The 22,315-nt window shown below is 51.4% G+C and overlaps 1 protein-coding gene across 1 annotated transcript in view; it reads right to left on the reverse strand.

Annotated features, from left to right (window-relative positions):
• Positions 1 to 1,292: 1,292 nt before the first annotated feature.
• NR0B2 (nuclear receptor subfamily 0 group B member 2) overlaps positions 1,293 to 22,315 on the reverse strand; it is a 29,400-nt gene continuing 8,377 nt past the window's right edge. Inside the window, exon 2 of the mRNA XM_069622880.1 lies at positions 1,293 to 2,772. Coding sequence (XP_069478981.1) covers positions 2,531 to 2,772 — 242 coding nt within the window. The 3' untranslated portion in view covers positions 1,293 to 2,530. The remainder of the gene's footprint in view (positions 2,773 to 22,315) is intronic.

Genomic DNA, 22,315 nt, shown 5'->3' on the forward strand with positions numbered 1-22,315 from the left:
TGCGGGAATTTAAGGCACAATAAATATACTGTTGGGAAACATCTGTTACTGACAGGGAGCCGAGAATCGTATGCATCCATGGCAGCATGCAAGGCTTGGAAGAATGAGGCTTGGGGGGTTTGAGGGTTGGGGCATGCAGGGCTGGGTTTGGGCCATGTAGTCAGAATATTGGTGGTAACACTGCACCAATGAAAAACAAAATAGTAAGGGAGTCTCAGTCATATTTTTGGAGCCAGACCTAAAACAAAATCCTTTGACAGACCTGGCAGTGGGGGTTGTGGTGGTGGTGGGGGGTTGTGGGGTTCAGTCTAAAGTAATTTTTTAAGTTGTCTCGGGCAGCAGAATCTGCAATGCCAAAAGGAAGGGTGTAAAAGTATTACGGTTAAAGGAGGGATTAGAATCGTACTCTTGGCTTTCTGGTCTAAGGTTTAGGGATGAAGAGAAGTAGCATAGGGCTTAAAGGGTGTGCCTAGTGGTCTGGTCTGGCAGTCTGCAGGAAGGCAGGGAGGTTTGGATTAGATTTAAGGGAATGTTTAACTTGTAAAGCAGTGGTGGGCAACCTACTGCCCTCCAGATGTGTTGGCCTAAAACTCCCATCAGCCATAGCCAGCATTATGATAGTCGTACTCCAAAACATCTGCAGGGGAGCGAGTAGCCCAACCCCAATACGGAACAATCCTCTATACTGTTACAAGTGGAAGGTGGCGGTGGTGCAGGGAAAGCGGACTAGCATGAGGGTGGTACATTTAAATAATCTTTTGATGGGTTGGAAGGAGTAGTAGGGAAGGCAATGATGTTGGTTTTAATGCAGTTTAAAATAAAGAACTTGCTGGCCCTGCATTTACGAATGGCTGATATATAGTCCAGAATTTGAACCATATTATATCACTACCCCAGATGTTTAGACTCACTGAAGGACAAAGGTTGTCAAATGAATGTGGCTCGATCTCGGGTAAGGGGTAGTGCATGTGTTCTATTTCTGTGCTGTGTTTGGATTTTTGCAGTCCTACACCAATTGTCATTTATCCCGCACACACAAGCTGCTATTGCTGATTGGAGAAGTAATATGTACCTCTCCTGCTGGTGGCAACCGCGGTGGCTGTCTAGTCTTATCGTGCCATTGAACACCCCCTGGTGGAGCTCATGGGTTCGGGGTAGGAGGGGCAATGATTCTCATGCCATGCTTCTCCCACTTTTCCTGTTAAGAATTAGCAGGATAGAAGCGGCACCTGGGACACCAAGGTGCTTTACAGCCATGCATGAGGGTGGAAAATGAAGGTAACCAAGCAACATTTAAAAAACGTGACCTCTTTATTATCAAAAATAACTTACAGCAACTATTTACAGAAACATAAAAAAATCCTCCAGTTGTAAACTTCTGACAGCCATAGAAGTGGGCCTACAAATGGTATACTACTCAATCTTCCCCAGCTCTACGAGCCTTTCAGTGGCATACAGCCACCTGATAAGTCACCCAGTTAACTGGAAGACAAGTTGTCCTATATGACCGACGGCCACGATCACCCGCCTGTTTCCTAGACATACATGCAAGATCTGAGCTTTTGCATATTTGACCTGCTCTCAAGGTTTACCCACACTTCAGGTGTCTTAAATGCCAGATCAGGATCTCTGTCGACTATTCGCCCACCTATGAATGTAGTTCTACAATGCTAAGTGCTTGTCAAAGTTACAGGCATTTTACAGTTTCAGATCCACAAGGGATGCTTCACTCCCCATTGTGTATAAATCTCTGGCAACCCAGCCATTCTCTCTTTTACCCTCCTCGAGCTTTTCTCTAAGTCCTTCATTCTTTTGCTCACTCTAGGGTCACATGACCCTCTGCAAAACACATGAATCAGCATTCCAACAATGTTAGTTCTTTAAATGAAATCCACCAGTGCTGGTTGCGGGACAGCTGAGTGAAAACAGCCCAGTGACTCATGCCTTACTATATTGCTCCTTTGTCTAGAATCAGAGGCCATCTGAGTCCTGTTGCCCAATTACAACAGTGTGTAAAGTTAATATTTCTTTATGGTCACCTCCATTCTGCCAAAGGTTTGCCTTCTTCTGTTAAGTGCTTGCAGTGCAGCATTGAAGAGGGTGATGTCTTGCAGGTGAGCTTCCAGCAGGACCAAGTGCTTGCAGGGGGACTTTCAGTCTTACACCTGGATAAAGTGCTTGCAGCAGAGACTCGCTTCCTGGATGTGCAGCCTTGAAGTGCTTACAAAAAAGACTAAAGATGGCTGAAGTGCTTACATCGAATGGAGCCTTGCAGTGGGCTCTTAGGCAGGGATAGGTGCTCGAAGTGGAGCATTGCAGCTAAGCCTGCTGAGGTGTTGCATCGTTGTAGTGGATGACTGAAACTCCATTTAAGGCAGGGCTAAGTGCTTGTAGTGGAGCTTTGCAGCTCAGTTCTACGCAGGTTGAAGTGCTTTAGTGCAGCAAGGGCACTCAGCCTCAGGCAGGGTGAACTACTTGCATTGCAACCTCAAGGGTCTTTCCTCCAGGGTATGAAGAGCACCCACAAAGATCAGTGCATGTACAGCATTTCCATCACAAGCGCCACAATGTCTGAACTGCCAATGATGGGTCTGAAGAAGAGATCTGAGATGAGGGCTGGGGGGATGGCCCGCAAGGTTGCAGCAGAAAGCAGGATGCGGGCAAAGTGGCTTTGGACCCCGGGGTGCTGTGGCAGAAGGACCTCCTGAAGGGCCCCCTGGGCTTCCCGCTGCAGGTTTTCCACGTAGAGCGAGGTTTGTAGGCATGGGACATCTATGAGACACCAAGAAAAACAGACAGACAGGTGAGCCTGAGTGCAATAGCTGAGCACGCCCATAAACACATATATTGATAGCTTTTGTTAAGGAGCACTTTTAAGTCATAAGCACACAGAAATCCAAAACACAATAGTAGCATTTCAAAAATAGAGATACTTGCAGCAGGAAGAAGGGGCATCATGCATAAGGAGGATGGTGGGCGTATGTCATACATCACAGTGCGCTTCAATTCATGTGCAGTGTTCACACATTTACATAAACTGGCAGCAAAGCAAGGAAAATAGGACCATTTAATCTGTCGAGTTTCATGTCTCTAATATCAGCTTGGGTGACGTGCCTGGCCTCCAACTCCAGTAATTCTTAATGCTGTTTATAAAAATCTAAAATAAAACTCTCATGCAAGCAAGCCAATGTGATCATCCTTCTCGGTGTTTGTAGGACTTGTATGCACGGGAGGATAGCTCAGTGGCAACATGTTCGCATTGGAAGCAAGACACAGAGCAACACAGGTTCGAACCCCGGGTCAGCGCTTAGAAACCTCTGGGTATTAAGCGTGTTATAAATATCATATCATATTTTTCGACAGTATCAGCCACACAATTCTTCTGAAAAGATTTTTGGACATCAGATTAGGGCGAACCACTCTGCAGTCGAACACATCCTTCCTCTCTAACAGGATGGAGACTATCTGCGCCCAATCAACTCAGCTATTAACAACAACACCTATAGGGAAGCTCAAGGTGCCAGCCTATCACCACTACTCCTGAACGTCTACTCCCCCAAACCACCTGGAAATCATCATCAACTCAGACATCTCCTACTACAGCTAAACAGACGATACTCAAGATCATCTACAAACGCATCCAAGTCTCATCTCCAAGTCAGCTGGACCCAGGCATCTGCCTCTCCCACACAGTCATGGATGACAACCAATCGACTAATACTTAACCCAACTAATACAGAACATATGATGTGCTGTGCCAAAACAGCCCGCTGCACATTCATCCCTTGGCCTGAAGAAATGGGGACCAGGCCCCAGCTAACAGAAACACTCGAAAACCTTGGATTGCTCATGGACAGCAACCTGACACTTGAACACCTGCTACAGTCAATCTGGCGCAACATGCCATACCTTAATCTCTCACAAACAGCCATGGTAGTCAGTGGTCTCCAGACTCTATTTCGCCACTAGCCTCCATCTCAGCCTCACAGACTATTTTCTGAACGGAATAAAAAGAGCCCAAAATGCTGCTGCTAGACTAATGGGAACACATGACTCCAGCTTTCCAAACATTCCATTGGTAGCTTATGAAACAGAAAATCCAATTGAAAACCCTCTGATTTGCCCACAACGCCTTACATAGCAGGGACCAAGAAATGTATCCAGTGTGTGAACCTGGCAGCAGTCCAATGTTTAAACCCGAAATTACAAGGAGGAACCTCTTTCTCATTCCTGGCAACCAATCTATGCAAGTCCATGCACAGGCAACTCCACACATAGGAGGACTCCCTCGCCTTCAGAAAACCCCTCAAAACCTAAAGCTCACGAGACCACCACAGACAAGCTACCATGGTCAAAGAGCATTTAAGGACCGGACCAATAGGATCCTTACAACATGCCAACCATCTTGTACTGGGTCCTAAAGAGCCAACAGAGTGCCACAGAAAAATGTACATGCACATACAACCTCAAACGACCAGGCATGGCCAATCTCATCCTTAAAACATTCTAGTCATAACAGACTGGGACAGAAAGACCCACCACAAGAACGCATTTGAGATTAGACACACTTTTTTATAGTGCATTTGTAAGGCTCTTATACATCAAGAAATTGTGTTTCAAAGCGCCCACAGGTCAAGGGGAGGGAACATGGGACCAAAGGCAAATGAAATAACAATGATGAGCAAGATATTGGCAGCCCTAGTAGACCTTGTGAGCATTCAGAGCGTGCAAGTGCAAAGAGAGAGGAGGGACAAGGGAAAGGGGTAAGTGCTGGGATTTCCATGGAGGGGAAGAGCCAGGGAGTCAGTAGCCGGGAACCAGTAAGTAACTGGCAGAGGTCATATGGAAAATAAAGGTACCCTGCCAATAAACTAAGTGCATTCCTGTGAGAGAACACAGGCCTGTGGATGCCCATGGGCAAGTGCTGGGAGCAGGAGGAGGCTGATGATGATTGGGCAGAAGACCAGGCCCCAGAAGGAAACATAAGGGCCCAGGCCACCAATCTCAGAGACTGTGGGGTTTAGCAGGGGAGGGGGAAAGGGAAGGAGGAGGTGAAGAGGAAAGTCTTGAGGTGCTTCCGGAATTTGAGGAGATCCGGCTCAAGACAGAGGGGGAGGCTGCTCCAGAGGAGGTAGCCAGCTGAGAAAAGAGATTGTCCGCCAGCTCGTTGCTTAGAGAAACGCTTGACACACAGATAGTTGGAGCCAGCGGAGCATAGAGATCTGGAAGGAGGGTATTTAGTGAGAGCAAGTTGTAGATAGCATGGTCCCTGGCCCCAGACCGCCTTATGGATAATGCAATTGGGGCAGTCACAACCCACATGTGCATGAAACATCAGTGCACAACACTAAAATCAAGAACGGAGTCAATGGAGTCCGTCTCTCCAACCCCTCCTCAAAAGACCAGGAACATCAGCGCCAATCCAGCAATCATAAAATGGAATCAAGAGCAGCAATAAACTCCCATCCTGGATGCTACCATCGTCACAGAACCCTCACTTTCAGCCTGCCGGCGGACTGGATCCATACCGGTTTGGTCTAGTTTTTGAACTCCAAACATCGGGACTCCCCAAGACCCTTCCTACCCCACTTCCCATCTATCTACTAACCTATTCACCTTTCAATCTTCTAGCCACCTCTGCACTACAGCCTTACACATGCTGCCATCGCCGCCACCACATGAACCACCCGGCCACTTAGGGCTCACTGTGCGCCCTGTATCATCTTCAGCCCTATCACATCGCCGCCACCACATGAACCACCCGGCCACTTAGGGCTCACTGTGCGGCCTGTATCATCTTCAGCCCTATCACATAGTCCCTCCTCCACTAAGACCGGCGGCTCCCTCTGTGTCCCAGCACTGGCAAGATCTTGTTTTCCCCATTCAGATAAGACACACCCAAGGGCCACTGCCACAAACCACACAGAATCAAACTGGCACACAGAAATCGGGTACTTCCGGCTTGCACCCATCAACACCTCAGGCTTTTCACCAGCCTCTCCCCCATACCCTCAATAGCCCTTCCGCTGAAATTGCAAAAGTGCGCTATACAAGCCCACTTTCCGATCCATTTTTTTGACATTTCACTAACTCTAATTCACCAGCTTTCTACAAGCAGGCTTGACATGGGCCTTCCTCTGCCCACACCCAGCGGCTCACTTGGCATGTGACCCTTCACAGCAACCATCCTCTGGCCATAGTTTCCTATTAGTCCTTATGCCACTCTGCTTTTACCTAGATGGCTCATTCTGGAATGACATTAATGAAACCCACTTTGAAAGTGTCCCCTGGAAACGGGAGATCACAAAAGCACTCACTGAAAAGCTCACACACGACCAGTTCCCAGCTAGTGAGAGCACACTCACTGCAAAGCTCACACACGACCAGTTCCCAGCTAGTGAGAGAGCACTCACTGCAAAGCTCACACACGACCAGTTCACAGCTAGCGAGAGGGCACTCACTGCAAAGCTCACACAAGACCAGTTCACAGCTAGTGAGAGAGCACTCACGACCAGTTCACAGCTAGCTAGAGAGCACTCACTGCAAAGCTCACACACGACCAGTTCACAGCAAGTGAGAGAGCACTGGCTGCAAAGCTCATAAAAGACCAGTTCACAGCTAGTAAGAGAGCCCTCACTACAAACCTCACAGACGACCAGTTCCCAGCTAGTGAGATAGCACTCACTGCAAAGCTCACACAGAACCAGTTCACAGCTAGTGAGAGCACACTCACTGCAAAGCTCATACAAGACCAGTTCACAGCTAGTGAGAGAGCACTCACTGCAAAGCTCACGCAAGAGCAGTTCACAGCTAGTGAGAGAGCACTCACTGCAAAGCTCATACAAGACCAGTTCACAGCTAGTGAGAGAGCACTCACTGCAAAGCTCACACACGACCAGTTCACAGCTAGTGAGAGAGCACTCACTGCAAAGCTCACAAATGACCAGTTCACAGCTAGTGAGAGAGCACTCCCTGCAAAGCTCACACACGACCAGTTCACAGCAAGTGAGAGAGCACTCGCTGCAAAGCTCATACAAGACCAGTTCACAGCTAGTGAGAGAGCACTCACTGCAAAGCTCACACACGAGTTCCCAGCTAGTGAGAGCACACTCACTGCAAAGCTCACACACGACCAGTTCCCAGCTAGTGAGAGCACACTCACTGCAAAGCTCACACACGACCAGTTCCCAGCTAGTGAAAGAGCACTCACTGCAAAGCTCAGACACGACCAGTTCCCAGCTAGTGAGAGCACACTCACTGCAAAGCTCACACACGACAACTGCACAGAGCAGTTCACAGCTAGTGAGAGAGCACTCACTGCAAAGCTCACACAAAACCAGTTCACAGCAGGTGAGCTAGCACTGGCTGCAAAGCTCATACAAGAGCAGTTCACAGCTAGTGAGAGAGCCCTCACTGCAAAGCTCACAGACAACCAGTTCCCAGCTAGTGAGAGGGCACTCACTGCAAAGCTCACACAAGAGCAGTTCACAGCTAGTGAGAGAGCACTCACTGCAAAGCTCACACACGACCAGTTCACAGCAAGTGAGAGAGCACTGGCTGCAAAGCTCACACAAGACCAGTTCACAGCTAGTGAGAGAGCACTCACTGCAAAGCTCACACAAGACCAGTTCACAGCAAGTGAGAGAGCACTCGCTGCAAAGCTCATACAAGACCAGCTCACAGCTAGTGAGAGAGCACTCACTGCAAAGCTCACACACGACCAGTTCACAGCAAGTGAGAGAGCACTGGCTGCAAAGCTCATACAGGACCAGTTCACAGCTAGTGAGAGAACACTCACTGCAAACCTCACAGACGACCAGTTCCCAGCTAGTGAGAGAGAACTCACTGCAAAGCTAATACAGGACCCGTTAACAGCTAGTGAGAGAGCACTCACTGCAAAGCTCACACAAGAGTAGTTCACAGCTAGTGAGAGAGCACTCACTGCAAGGCTCACACAAAACCAGTTCACGGCAAGTGAGAGAGCAGTGGCTGCAAAGCTCATACAAGAGCAGTTCACAGCTAGAGAGCCCTCACTGCAAAGCTCACAGACAACCAGTTCCCAGCTAGTGAGAGAGCACTCACTGCAAAGCTCACACAACACCAGTTCACAGCAAGTGAGAGAGCGCTCACTGCAAAGCTCACACAAAACCAGTTCACAGCAAGTGAGAGAGCACTGGCTGCAAAGCTCATACAAGAGCAGTTCACAGCTAGCGAGAGAGCCCTCATTGAAAAGCTCACAGACAACCAGTTCCCAGCTAGTGAGAGAGCACTCACTGCAAAGCTCACACAAGACCAGTGCACAGCTAGTGAGAGGGCACTCACTGCAAAGCTCACACAAGAGCAGTTCACATCTAGTGAGAGAGCACTCACTGCATAGCTCACACACGACCAGTTCACAGCAAGTGAGAGAGCACTGGCTGCAAAGCTCATACAGGTCCAGTTCACAGCTAGTGAGAGAGCACTCACTGCAAAGCTCACACACGACCAGTTCACAGCTAGTGCGAGAGTACTCACTGCAAAGCTCACACAAGACCAGTTCACAGCTAGTGAGAGAGCACTCACTGCAAAGCTCACACAAGGCCAGTTCACAGCTAGTGAGAGAGTACTCACTGCAAAGCTCACACAAGACCAGTTCACGGCTAGTGAGAGAACACTCACTGCAAAGCTCACACAAGACCAGTTCACAGCTAGTGAGAGAGAACTCACTGCAAAGCTCGTACAAGACCAGTTCACAGCTAGCTAGAGAGCACTCACTGCAAAGCTCACACAAGAGCAGTTCACAGCTAGCGAGAGAGCACTCACTGCAAAGCTCACACAAGTGCAGTTCAAAGCTAGTGAGAGAGCACTCACTGCAAAGCTCACAGACGACCAGTTCCCAGCTAGTGGGAGAGCACTCACTGCAAAGCTCACACAAGACCAGTTCACAGATAGTCGGAGAGCACTCACTGCAAAGCTCACACAAGACCAGTTCACAGCTAGTGAGAGAGCACTCACTGCAAAGCTCACACACGACCAGTTCACAGCTAGTGCGAGAGCACTCACTGCAAATTTCACACAAGACCAGTTCAAAGCTAGTGAGAGAGCACTCACTGCAAAGCTCACACACGACCAGTTCCCAGCTAGTGAGAGAGCACTCACTGCAAAGCTCACACACGACCAGTTCACAGCTAGTGAGAGAGCATTCACTGAAAAGCTCACACAAGTGCAGTTCACAGCTAGTGAGAGAGCACTCACTGTAAAGCTCAGAGACGACCAGTTCCCAGCTAGCAAGAGAGCACTCACTGCAAAGCTCACACAAGACCAGTTCATAGCTAGTGAGAGAGCACTCGCTGCATAGCTCACACATGACCAGTTCACAGCAAGTGAGAGAGCACTCGCTGCAAAGCTCACACACAACCAGTTCACAGCAAGTGAGAGAAGACTTGCTGCAAAGCTCACACAAGAACAGTTCACAGCTAGTGAGAGAGCACTCACTGCAAAGCTCACACAAGACCAGTTCACAGCTAGTGAGAGAGCACTCACTGCAAAGCTCACACATGACCAGTTCACAGCGAGTGAGAGAGCACTCACTGCAAAGCTCATACAAGACGAGTTCACAGCTAGTGAGAGAGCACTCACTGCAAAGCTCACACAAGACCAGTTCAAAGCTAGTGAGAGAGCACTCACTCCAAAACTCACACAAGAGCAGTTCACAGCTAGTGAGAGAGCATTCACTGCAAATGAGATTTTAGAGGCAGGCGCTTGGGGAATCGGGGGTTAATGCGGTCTGTGGGGGGGTTCCCCCGTTTTTACATCTGTACGGAATTTAAAGACAGTGAAAATTTACATTTAGGGTGAAAAATTATGGAGTAAAAAACGATGAAACCAATCTTTTTTTTTAATTGCTAAAATGCAGGAATCCTTTAAAATAAAATGCGAGTTCCTCTTATTTTGATCATACCCTGCAAGTGGACATCTGCTGCTTTGGGTCTTTATCCTTATGACAGCCATAGCGACATGCTGTGTGGCACTTGGGCTGTAATAGGCCCATTGTCGTGGCATCTAGGCCTAATGTCCAGATCTCCGATGTTGTTCAATGTCAGATGTGAATAACTCATCCAGTCGTTTTTAGTTTGGGCTGTTTGGTGTCCTTTGCAATGCCTATAATAGGACACACTATTGCATTCAAATACTGATGTATGTGTACATAGGGGAAAGGGCTTCTGACAAGGGGCACACATGAATTACATTTGCGAGGGACACACAGTGTATTAGGTGTTGTTTGATTACAGGCCCTCCCATTCCCTACCCCTAGCCATGGTATTCCCTATGGCTAATCCCCATTCCTGCCTAAATCCAGCAAAAGGAACTCTTTGAGCGCCTGTGGAGGTGGCCATGTTTTGCTTGCAGCGTGCTGACGTAAGCTGTAGGCTGGTCTACTAAGATGGTTATTAAATTTGGAACCTCCCACTCAAAGGTTCGTCCCGGAAGAGGGTGCATGGCTGCTGCATACTTGCCAACATTCTGTGACCAAAAAGATGTAGGATGTTTCAAGTTTCAAAAATAATATTTACCATAACAATGACAAAACATACATTGTTGGCACCACTGGAGCATTCTAAAATGCACAATCCATCAAGCAGCACAACATGGAATGATGCTCAAATGTTTAAAATGCATAATTGTGAATGGTAAGTTAACACCAAATTCAATCACCTAACTTCACAGTAGATAATCACACAGAGCTGTTAGGCAACGTTTGCCACTGCTCTGTAGCAGCAGCCTGGGCACTACATATGTATTCCTGCAGTGCAGGTTGAACACTGAGCAACATGGAGACTCATACACTCCTCAGTCTGACAGGCAGATGCTGTGTGATGGTGGTGTGCTCTGCCACTTGCCTTCTCTGGTGGTTTACCTAAGGTTTGTCCCAGCCAGAGTGCAGGGCAGAGTCATGTAGCTGTCAGATCAGTGGATTGATCTGAGCCCATCACTCAAATGTATCAATTACCCACCCACCACACAGATTAATTGCCTTACAGTCACATACATTACCAGCCCCTGTAAAAAGCAGTCACAGTCACATACATTACCAGCCCTTGTAAAAAGCAGTAGATCTGTCACCCAAATCTGTAGGTGGTAGGACTGCTTAAAAAGCCTACTGCCTAAATCAGTAGGGTTGGCAAGTATGTTGCTGTTAATGGTCCAATGAACCCGGTTTTGTAGCACGCTAATTTCATCAAGGGCAGGGAGATAGCCTCGCTTCAGAAAGGTTACTATTAGATCTGGTGAGTCACTGCCACTGGACTCAAGGCTGGCATTGTTCCACGGCTCATCCACATTCGGTAGGAGACCTCGCCGCTGCTGGAGCAGCAAAGACTGCGTAGGAGGAAGGGCCCCCCTTGCAGGCCTGCTCGGCTGCTTCAGTAGAGGATTTCTTTCAGGCACCCACTCCACTGGTGATGAGACAGGAAACACATTCCGCGCGTTATTGCTGGGGAATCCCGCTGTGCTGCTGCTTTCTTTCCCATCTATCTCTGCAAGGATTGAAATGAGAAGAATACACAACACCAAGGAAACATCGCCACAGCTCCCTCGAACACAATTCTTGGCCGGAAAATCCTTGAAAATGTACACTAGGGGACACAGAGTAAAGCAAATGGTTACAATGAGTGATTGGTACACATTCGCTTTGTTTTCTGCTTTTCAGGCCCTTTTGAATACACAATGTTTTGGAAAGTATTGATAAGATATGCGAGGCGTGAATCTAAAATCCCAGCATTTATGTAGCCATAGAAACTGGGACTCGATCTGGTTCCGAGTGTCCCTAGAGTCGGCAGATGATAGAATGTGCTCTGCTTTTATGTCAAATTGTGTTGAGAGGAGGACCAGCCCGCGCAGGGGGCGCTAGAGAGACAGCGTACATAGCGGGCTGTCCCCTCTGGCCACCACCTTCCGGGGGTGGCCAGCCTCCACTCTTCCTCCCCCAGTGGGGCAGAAGGGGCGTCCCCTGGGGCCTGACTTCCGGTCGGGTTCCCGGGGGACGCATATAAGGCAGGAGCTGCAGGCAGTCAGTCTCTTTATCCTGCAGCTCCCGCCATTCTTGTTCCCCACCCACCCACAACCTGTTCTTCTGGAATTGATCGAAGAAACTGTAAAAGAGTAAGTAGTGAATTGAATAGTAGCATAAATTTAATGCAGTAAAAATGGTTTTCAGTAACATGGGGAGGCGTTTGTATCACCGAAAGAGTCAGGTAGAGGTAGTAGAAATTACAAAGAAGAGAATCAGTATAATGGTAATGTGTTGTGGTATGTTGTGTCTAATTTTTCTATGACTGTTACAGGCGGAGTATCGGGGTGGTCCTAGCCAATGAGGGAGTTTCATGCTGCAGCTTTGGCGGCAGCGGCTCAGGATTGGCCGGGCTCGAGCCAAATCCATGTACGGGCACTGACTCCCCTTTTTAGGGCTTTTATGCCAACAACCTCCTTGTCAGTGCTCCATAGTGTTCTACTGGTAGTAACCGGTGTTGGCCTGGTAGTAACCAGAAGCGTGTTCTGCTTGTGCCTTTGGCAGGTAGGGTGACACGGTTCACCCTTACCTGAGTGTAATGTAATGTGTGGCTGGGACCGTCCCAAGTTTCCCCAAATAACCTTACAAAAGTTGTCTGTTGTCATTTCATGGTGTGTGAGATATTCTGGCCAGAGAAGGTGGGGCCGACCAATGGGGATCTCCCCGCTATGTAAATTCCCATTGCTCATCCAGGACAGGTTGCTTGCAAAAGTGTGGTGTGGGGGGAGGGGGAGTGAGGGGAGACTGTTGCAGTCCCAACGTTTCCCATTGGTGTAGAAACCTTGCGAACACGGGGGGCAGTTTTCCTTGCCAACATTGTACAGGAGGAGTGGATCCAGGCCAAATTACTCTTTGGATCTGCTTTCATAAGGACTTGTGTTGTAATATAAGCTGCAAATTCAGCATTTGCAGAAAGGAACACGCCGTGACCCGCACGCACTCGCCAACAGGCAGCACATTGCAGTAGGCGCTACACACACTGCATTCCTAATAGTGAAATCGTCAAGTGTACCGCCTCTACTGTGTACTCATCTGGAGAGAGCGCCTCTAGTCTGTGATTAAAAACAAAAATGCCGACATTGGAGCATTTTCACTTTGCTCGTTCACGCTGATATCCAAGAATTGCCGGGGCTCCGTTTTTTTCATACCATGTTGTCTTCTTGACTGCAAGCAATGCACTTCATACAGCTGCACATAAACAATAGGTCAACTAAAATCATGCAAACTATTTTTTAAAGAATGTTAGTTCTCTTTCAGAGCTATACCAATCAGCATGTGATGCAAGGGTTTCAACTTTTTAGTGCATGCGAGAAGTTTCGAGCCTTTCCATGCATGAGAACAACCCATGAAGGCCGTTTCAACCCCCCTCCCCCACCAAATGAACCTATATTTGATCCGTTTTCCAGGTCTCAAGTGCTGTCTTTAGTTGGGGCTATTAACCGAAACTATTTTTATTTTTTATTTTTTTTATTTAAAATGTTTTCACATTTTTTTACCGAAACTATTGCATTTGAGCACACCTGGGGAGAAATAGCATATGAGGAGGGACACAAAGTGTATAGGTGCTGTTTGGTTATTTGCCCACCCAATGACTGTCCATGACCATGCTAAGCCCTATTACGTACCCATCCATTTCCTGCCTCTCCCAAAACACGTCCTCATTGGAACTCTTTGAGCTCGCTTTAACCAAGCCTTTCTATCAAACCTTGGACTCGAAGCGCCTGCCAGCTGTCTTCTGGAAGTTAGTGAATTAATTGGAGCTGTACACGCCACTGGTGTAATAAAAATGTCTTGCCAGGTCTTCCTTCAGCCACTCAATTTATAACCAGTATGCCTGTCCTTCACTTAAGTCATGTTAAAACAAGCATTGGAAAAGCCAACGGCTTTGGCTTGTGTTTAAGTCTTAGGCATTTTCCAGCCAGTGTCATTAGATGTTCAGTCACTCACACCATTTTCTCACCTGCTACAATCAGAGGCCAGTTAATACCACTATGGCAGTGCTTGGCAAATGCCTTTCCAATGTCTCCCAAAAAAGCCCAAATTGTTGGCATTGACAATGCTCGTTTCCCTCGCATTCTCATAGTGCTTTGAAATGGACCACGAGCATCCCCAGACATGTTTCGGGCTTGTTGGGCATCATCAGTGAGAAGTAGCTTAGTTCAGAATGTAATAAGGACCAACATTTGAAAAATTCACTTATAGGATGGTGACAACTGCCTGACACAAACTCAGGAGGAAGCACTCTCAGTTCCTAGGAGTGGGAAGCTAGGCTGAGAAAGCTAGACAGCTTCCCCGGAGGGATCCGACATTGTGCTAGTACAGGACTGCGACTCAATGCAAGTCAAGGGGTTTGGTGGTTTGAAAATAGTGCTCCAATGCGACACATCAAAAAGAATTGCACTCTACAGAGAACGTAAAGAGTGTAGCCATCATTCCCTCCTCACTTGTGGAATAGATTTGCATGAAACCAGTTATCTGTGGGGGTAGCTGGGTTAGCTATCCCATTGGAACACTATTTGAAAACCTTCTGACAGCGTAGATGCGTTAAAACAGAGAATTAGCAGACAGATTGTCTGGGTCCAGTCCTGAGTGCGTTCGTTGCGAAAACCTTGAAATTAAAAAGATAGAATGCATATACCTTGAATATAAAAAAAATGAATAACAAATCGGAGAACCACTTTCGGATGACAGTCGAAAACTTTCAATGTAATATTTTTAGAAAAATCACATGATCAGTTATTGCTTTATCGTCAAGAGACAACCCGGTCACTTAAAATAAAGAAAATGAGCGTCATTGCTTTGCCACGTGGAGCCTGTTCTCCTGGGATATTTGATACCACAAGCATCTCTGATTCCTCTTTCTTAACAGACCCGCCTTATAAGGTTGGCTTTATTACGGGATATGTTAACTCAACTGAAATGGCGGGATCCAAACAGCTCACGGCATCTGCTGAAAGGACTTGGATATGTCCAGGAGGAATCTTTCCTATAGTAGCCATGCGGTGGAAGAACATAGGGGGCCTTCTCACACCACCATGAGGCTAGAAGTGGAAGGCCTCACATGAGAGGGTGGAAGGGATTGGCTGTGTCCAGGAGGACTCTTTCCTATAGTAGCCATGGAGCGGAAGAGCATAGGGGCCTTCTCACACCCCCATGGGGCGAGAAGAGGAAGGCCTCACATGAGAGCATGGAAGGGATTGGCTGTGTCCAGGAGGACTCTTTCCTATAGTAGCCATGGAGCGGAAGAGCAGAGGGGGCCTTCTCACACCACCATGGGGCGAGAAGAGGAAGGCCTCACATGAGAGGGAGGAAGGGATTGGCTCTGTCCAGGAGGACCATTTCCTATAGTAGCCATGCGGTGGAAGAACATAGGGGGCCTTCTCACACCACCATGAGGCTAGAAGTGGAAGGCCTCACATGAGAGGGAGGAAGGGATTGGCTCTGTCCAGGAGGACTCTTTCCTATAGTAGCCATGGGGTGGAAGAGCATAGGGGGCCTTCTCACACCCCCATGAGGCTAGAAGTGGAAGGCCTCACATGAGAGGGAGGAAGGGATTGGCTCTGTCCAGGAGGACTCTTTCCTATAGTAGCCATGGGGTGGAAGAGCAGAGGGGGCCTTCTCACACCCCCATGAGGCTAGAAGTGGAAGGCCTCACATGAGAGGGTGGAAGGGATTGGCTGTGTCCAGGAGGACTCTTTCCTATAGTAGCCACGGAGCGGAAGAGCATAGGGGGCCTTCTCACACCCCCATGGGGCGAGAAGAGGAAGGCCTCACATGAGAGCATGGAAGGGATTGGCTGTGTCCAGGAGGACTCTTTCCTATAGTAGCCACGGAGTGGAAGAGCAGAGGGGGCCTTCTCACACCACCATGAGGCTAGAAGTGGAAGGACTCACATGAGAGCGTAGAAGGGATTGGCTCTGTCCAGGAGGACCATTTCCTATAGTAGCCATGCGGTGGAAGAGCATAGGGGGCCTTCTCACACCCCCATGAGGCTAGAAGTGGAAGGCCTCACATGAGAGGGTGGAAGGGATTGGCTCTGTCCAGAGGACACTCTCACAGACAGGATATAACTGGAACGATTCATTCATGTCCGGGCAGGGTCAGACCGGGGAATGGCTGGCCTGACAAGCCAATGTGGGGCAGTTTTCTGGGCCAATGTGGACTATCTAAATCACTCAGTAATCTGTGTAGCTTGAATGTTTAAACAATGTCCCCACACCAATGTGCTGTAAATGCAATATTTCCCCCACACATTTTCCCGAATGAGTTGTCAGACTCCACTAAAAAAAGCTGTCATAGAAAGTTCTGCATTGAGGTCCATGAATGCTGGTCAATTTATCTGTGGTGCCCGAGTTTATTTGCGTCCCTGTGCCACCCTGTGTCCAGGGCCGCTCCACCCCTTAGGATACATGAAATGGAAGAATTCACCCAATTCCTCATCACATAAGGCAGAAGCGTGAGGTATTCAGTCTGGCCAAAAAGATGCCCCTATCCAAGTAAGTTCATGGGACGGAGGATTCAGCCCTGACCAGGGGGTGCCTTCACCACATGAAGGGCGTAAGGTGGAGGGATCCAGCCCTGCCTAGAGGGTGCACCTACCAAAGGAGAGGCGTACGATGGAGGGACCCAGCCCTGGGGTGCTCCTAACACATGGAGACAGGAGGTGGAGGTATTCAGCCCTGACCAGGGGGTGCCTTCACCACATGAAGGGCGTAAGGTGGAGGGATCCAGCCCTGCCCAGAGGGTGCTCCTACCAAATGAGAGGCGTACGATGGAGGGACCCAGCCCTGGGGTGCTCCTAACACATGGAGACAGGAGGTGGAGGTATTCAGCCCTGCCCAGGGGGTGCCTTCACCACATGAAGGGCGTAAGGTGGAGGGATCCAGCCCTGCCCAGAGGGTGCTCCTACCAAAGGAGAGGCGTACGATGGAGGGACCCAGCCCTGGGGTGCTCCTAACACATGGAGACAGGAGGTGGAGGTATTCAGCCCTGCCCAGGGGGTGCCTTCACCACATGAAGGGAGTAAGGTGGAGGGATCCAGCCCTGCCCAGAGGGTGCTCCTACCAAAGGAGAGGCGTATGATGGAGGGACCCAGCCGTGGGGTGCTCCTAACACATGGAGACAGGAGGTGGAGGTATTCAGCCCTGACCAGGGGGTGCCTTCACCACATGAAGGGCGTAAGGTGGAGGGATCCAGCCCTGCCCAGAGGGTGCTCCTACCAAAGGAGAGGCGTACGATGGAGGGACCCAGCCCTGGGGTGCTCCTAACACATGGAGACAGGAGGTGGAGGTATTCAGCCCTGACCAGGGTGCTCCTACCAAAGGAGAGGCGTATGATGGAGGGACCCAGCCGTGGGGTGCTCCTAACACATGGAGACAGGAGGTGGAGGTATTCAGCCCTGACCAGGGGGTGCCTTCACCACATGAAGGGCGTAAGGTGGAGGGATCCAGCCCTGCCCAGAGGGTGCTCCTACCAAAGGAGAGGCGTACGATGGAGGGACCCAGCCCTGGGGTGCTCCTAACACATGGAGACAGGAGGTGGAGGTATTCAGCCCTGACCAGGGGGTGCCTTCACCACATGAAGGGCGTAAGGTGGAGGGATCCAGCCCTGCCCAGAGGGTGCTCCTACCAAAGGAGAGGCGTACGATGGAGGGACCCAGCCCTGGGGTGCTCCTAACACATGGAGACAGGAGGTGGAGGTATTCAGCCCTGACCAGGGGGTGCCTTCACCACATGAAGGGCGTAAGGTGGAGGGATCCAGCCCTGCCCAGAGGGTGCTCCTACCAAAGGAGAGGCGTACGATGGAGGGACCCAGCCTTGGGGTGCTCCTAACACATGGAGACAGGAGGTGGAGGTATTCAGCCCTGCCCAGGGGGTGCCTTCACCACATGAAGGGCGTAAGGTGGAGGGATACAGCCCTGCCCAGAGGGTGCTCCTACCAAAGGAGAGGCGTACGATGGAGGGACCCAGCCCTGGGGTGCTCCTAACACATGGAGACAGGAGGTGGAGGTATTCAACCCTGCCCAGGGGGTGCCTTCACCACATGAAGGGCGTAAGGTGGAGGGATCCAGCCCTGCCCAGAGGGTGCTCCTACCAAAGGAGAGGCGTACGATGGAGGGACCCAGCCCTGGGGTGCTCCTAACACATGGAGACAGGAGGTGGAGGTATTCAGCCCTGCCCAGGGGGTGCCTTCACCACATGAAGGGCGTAAGGTGGAGGGATCCAGCCCTGACTAGAGGGTGTTCCAAACACATGGAGACAGGAGGTGGAGGGATCAAGCCCTGCCCAGAGGGTGCTCCAAACACATGGAGACAGGAGGTGGAGGGATCAAGCCCTGCCCAGAGGCTGCTCCAAACACTGAGGTGGAGGGATCAAGCCCTGCCCAGAGGGTGCTCCAAACACATGGAGACAGGAGGTGGAGGGATCAAGCCCTGCCCAGAGGCTGCTCCAAACACATGGAGACAGGAGGTGGAGGGATCCATCCCTGCCCAGGGGGTGCCTTCACCACATGAAGGGCGTAAGGTGGAGGGAACCAGCCCTGCCCTGGGGTGCTCCTAACACACAGAGACAGTAGGTGGAGGTATTCAGCCCTGCCCAGAGGGTGCCTTCACCACATGAAGGGCGTATGGTGGAGGGATCCAGCCCTGACGAGAGGGTGTTCCAAACAAAAGGAGACAGGAGATGGAGGGATCAAGCCCTGCCCAGAGGGTGCTCGAAACACATGGAGACAGGAGGTGGAAGGATCAAGCCCTGCCCAGAGGGTGCTCCTACCAAAGGAGAGGCGTACGATGGAGGGACCCAGCCCTGGGGTGCTCCTAACACATGGAGACAGGAGGTGGAGGTATTCAGTCCTGCCCAGGGGGTGCCTTCACCACATGAAGGGCGTAAGGTGGAGGGATCCAGCCCTGCCCAGAGGGTGCTCCTACCAAAGGAGAGGCGTACGATGGAGGGACCCAGCCCTGGGGTGCTCCTAACACATGGAGACAGGAGGTGGAGGTATTCAGCCCTGCCCAGGGGGTGCCTTCACCACATGAAGGGCGTAAGGTGGAGGGATCCAGCCCTGACGAGAGGGTGTTCCAAACACATGGAGACAGGAGGTGGAGGGATCAAGCCCTGCCCAGAGGGTGCTCCAAACACATGGAGACAGGAGGTGGAGGGATCAAGCCCTGCCCAGAGGCTGCTCCAAACACATGGAAACAGCAGGTGGAGGGATCCATCCCTGCCCAGGGGGTGGTGGAGGGATCAAGCCCTGCCCAGAGGCTGATCCAAACACATGGAGACAGGAGGTGGAGGGATCCATCCCTGCCCAGGGGGTGCCTTCACCACATGAAGGGTGTAAGGTGGAGGGAACCAGCCCTGCCCTGGGGTGCTCCTAACACACAGAGACAGTAGGTGGAGGTATTCAGCCCTGCCCAGAGGGTGTCTTCGCCACATGAAGGGCGTATGGTGGAGGGATCCAGCCCTGACGAGAGGGTGTTCCAAACACATGGAGACAGGAGATGGAGGGATCAAGCCCTGCCCAGGGGGTGCTCCAAACACATGGAGACAGGAGGTGGAGGGATCAAGCCCTGCCCAGAGGGTACTCCAAACACACGGAGACAGTAGGTGGAGGTATTCAGCCCTGCCCAGGGGGTGCCTTCACCACATGAAAGGAGTAAGGTGGAGGGATCCAGCCCTGCCCAGAGGGTGCTCCTACCAAAGGAGAGGCGTATGATGGAGGGACCCAGCCGTGGGGTGCTCCTAACACATGGAGACAGGAGGTGGAGGTATTCAGCCCTGACCAGGGGGTGCCTTCACCACATGAAGGGCGTAAGGTGGAGGGATCCAGCCCTGCCCAGAGGGTGCTCCTACCAAAGGAGAGGCGTACGATGGAGGGACCCAGCCCTGGGGTGCTCCTAACACATGGAGACAGGAGGTGGAGGTATTCAGTCCTGCCCAGGGGGTGCCTTCACCACATGAAGGGCGTAAGGTGGAGGGATCCAGCCCTGACGAGAGGGTGTTCCAAACACATGGAGACAGGAGGTGGAGGGATCAAGCCCTGCCCAGAGGGTGCTCCAAACACATGGAGACAGGAGGTGGAGGGATCAAGCCCTGCCCAGAGGCTGCTCCAAACACTGAGGTGGAGGGATCAAGCCCTGCCCAGAGGGTGCTCCAAACACATGGAGACAGGAGGTGGAGGGATCAAGCCCTGCCCAGAGGCTGCTCCAAACACATGGAGACAGGAGGTGGAGGGATCCATCCCTGCCCAGGGGGTGCCTTCACCACATGAAGGGCGTAAGGTGGAGGGAACCAGCCCTGCCCTGGGGTGCTCCTAACACACAGAGACAGTAGGTGGAGGTATTCAGCCCTGCCCAGAGGGTGCCTTCACCACATGAAGGGCGTATGGTGGAGGGATCCAGCCCTGACGAGAGGGTGTTCCAAACAAAAGGAGACAGGAGATGGAGGGATCAAGCCCTGCCCAGAGGGTGCTCGAAACACATGGAGACAGGAGGTGGAAGGATCAAGCCCTGCCCAGAGGGTGCTCCTACCAAAGGAGAGGCGTACGATGGAGGGACCCAGCCCTGGGGTGCTCCTAACACATGGAGACAGGAGGTGGAGGTATTCAGTCCTGCCCAGGGGGTGCCTTCACCACATGAAGGGCGTAAGGTGGAGGGATCCAGCCCTGCCCAGAGGGTGCTCCTACCAAAGGAGAGGCGTACGATGGAGGGACCCAGCCCTGGGGTGCTCCTAACACATGGAGACAGGAGGTGGAGGTATTCAGCCCTGCCCAGGGGGTGCCTTCACCACATGAAGGGCGTAAGGTGGAGGGATCCAGCCCTGACGAGAGGGTGTTCCAAACACATGGAGACAGGAGGTGGAGGGATCAAGCCCTGCCCAGAGGGTGCTCCAAACACATGGAGACAGGAGGTGGAGGGATCAAGCCCTGCCCAGAGGCTGCTCCAAACACATGGAAACAGCAGGTGGAGGGATCCATCCCTGCCCAGGGGGTGGTGGAGGGATCAAGCCCTGCCCAGAGGCTGCTCCAAACACATGGAGACAGGAGGTGGAGGGATCCATCCCTGCCCAGGGGGTGCCTTCACCACATGAAGGGTGTAAGGTGGAGGGAACCAGCCCTGCCCTGGGGTGCTCCTAACACACAGAGACAGTAGGTGGAGGTATTCAGCCCTGCCCAGAGGGTGTCTTCACCACATGAAGGGCGTATGGTGGAGGGATCCAGCCCTGACGAGAGGGTGTTCCAAACACATGGAGACAGGAGATGGAGGGATCAAGCCCTGCCCAGGGGGTGCTCCAAACACATGGAGACAGGAGGTGGAGGGATCAAGCCCTGCCCAGAGGGTACTCCAAACACACGGAGACAGTAGGTGGAGGTATTCAGCCCTGCCCAGGGGGTGCCTTCACCACATGAAGGGAGTAAGGTGGAGGGATCCAGCCCTGCCCAGAGGGTGCTCCTACCAAAGGAGAGGCGTATGATGGAGGGACCCAGCCGTGGGGTGCTCCTAACACATGGAGACAGGAGGTGGAGGTATTCAGCCCTGACCAGGGGGTGCCTTCACCACATGAAGGGCGTAAGGTGGAGGGATCCAGCCCTGCCCAGAGGGTGCTCCTACCAAAGGAGAGGCGTACGATGGAGGGACCCAGCCCTGGGGTGCTCCTAACACATGGAGACAGGAGGTGGAGGTATTCAGCCCTGACCAGGGGGTGCCTTCACCACATGAAGGGCGTAAGGTGGAGGGATCCAGCCCTGCCCAGAGGGTGCTCCTACCAAAGGAGAGGCGTACGATGGAGGGACCCATCCCTGGGGTGTTCCTAACACATGGAGACAGGAGGTGGAGGTATTCAGCCCTGCCCAGGGGGTGCCTTCACCACATGAAGGGCGTAAGGTGGAGGGATCCAGCCCTGACGAGAGGGTGTTCCAAACACATGGAGACAGGAGGTGGAGGGATCAAGCCCTGCCCAGAGGGTGCTCCAAACACATGGAGACAGGAGGTGGAGGGATCAAGCCCTGCCCAGAGGCTGCTCCAAACACATGGAGACAGGAGGTGGAGGTATTCAGCCCTGCCCAGGGGGTGCCTTCAACACATGAAGGGCATAAGGTGGAGGGATCCAGCCCTGCCCAGAGGGTGCTCCTACCAAAGGAGAGGCGTACGATGGAGGGACCCAGCCCTGGGGTGCTCCTAACACATGGAGACAGGAGGTGGAGGTATTCAGCCCTGCCCAGGGGATGCCTTCACCACATGAAGGGCGTAAGGTGGAAGGATCCAGCCCT

The sequence above is a fragment of the Ambystoma mexicanum genome, chromosome 11 (assembly GCF_040938575.1).
Source record: "Ambystoma mexicanum isolate Mex_15411 chromosome 11, UKY_AmexF1_1, whole genome shotgun sequence".
Taxonomy (NCBI): domain Eukaryota; kingdom Metazoa; phylum Chordata; class Amphibia; order Caudata; family Ambystomatidae; genus Ambystoma; species Ambystoma mexicanum.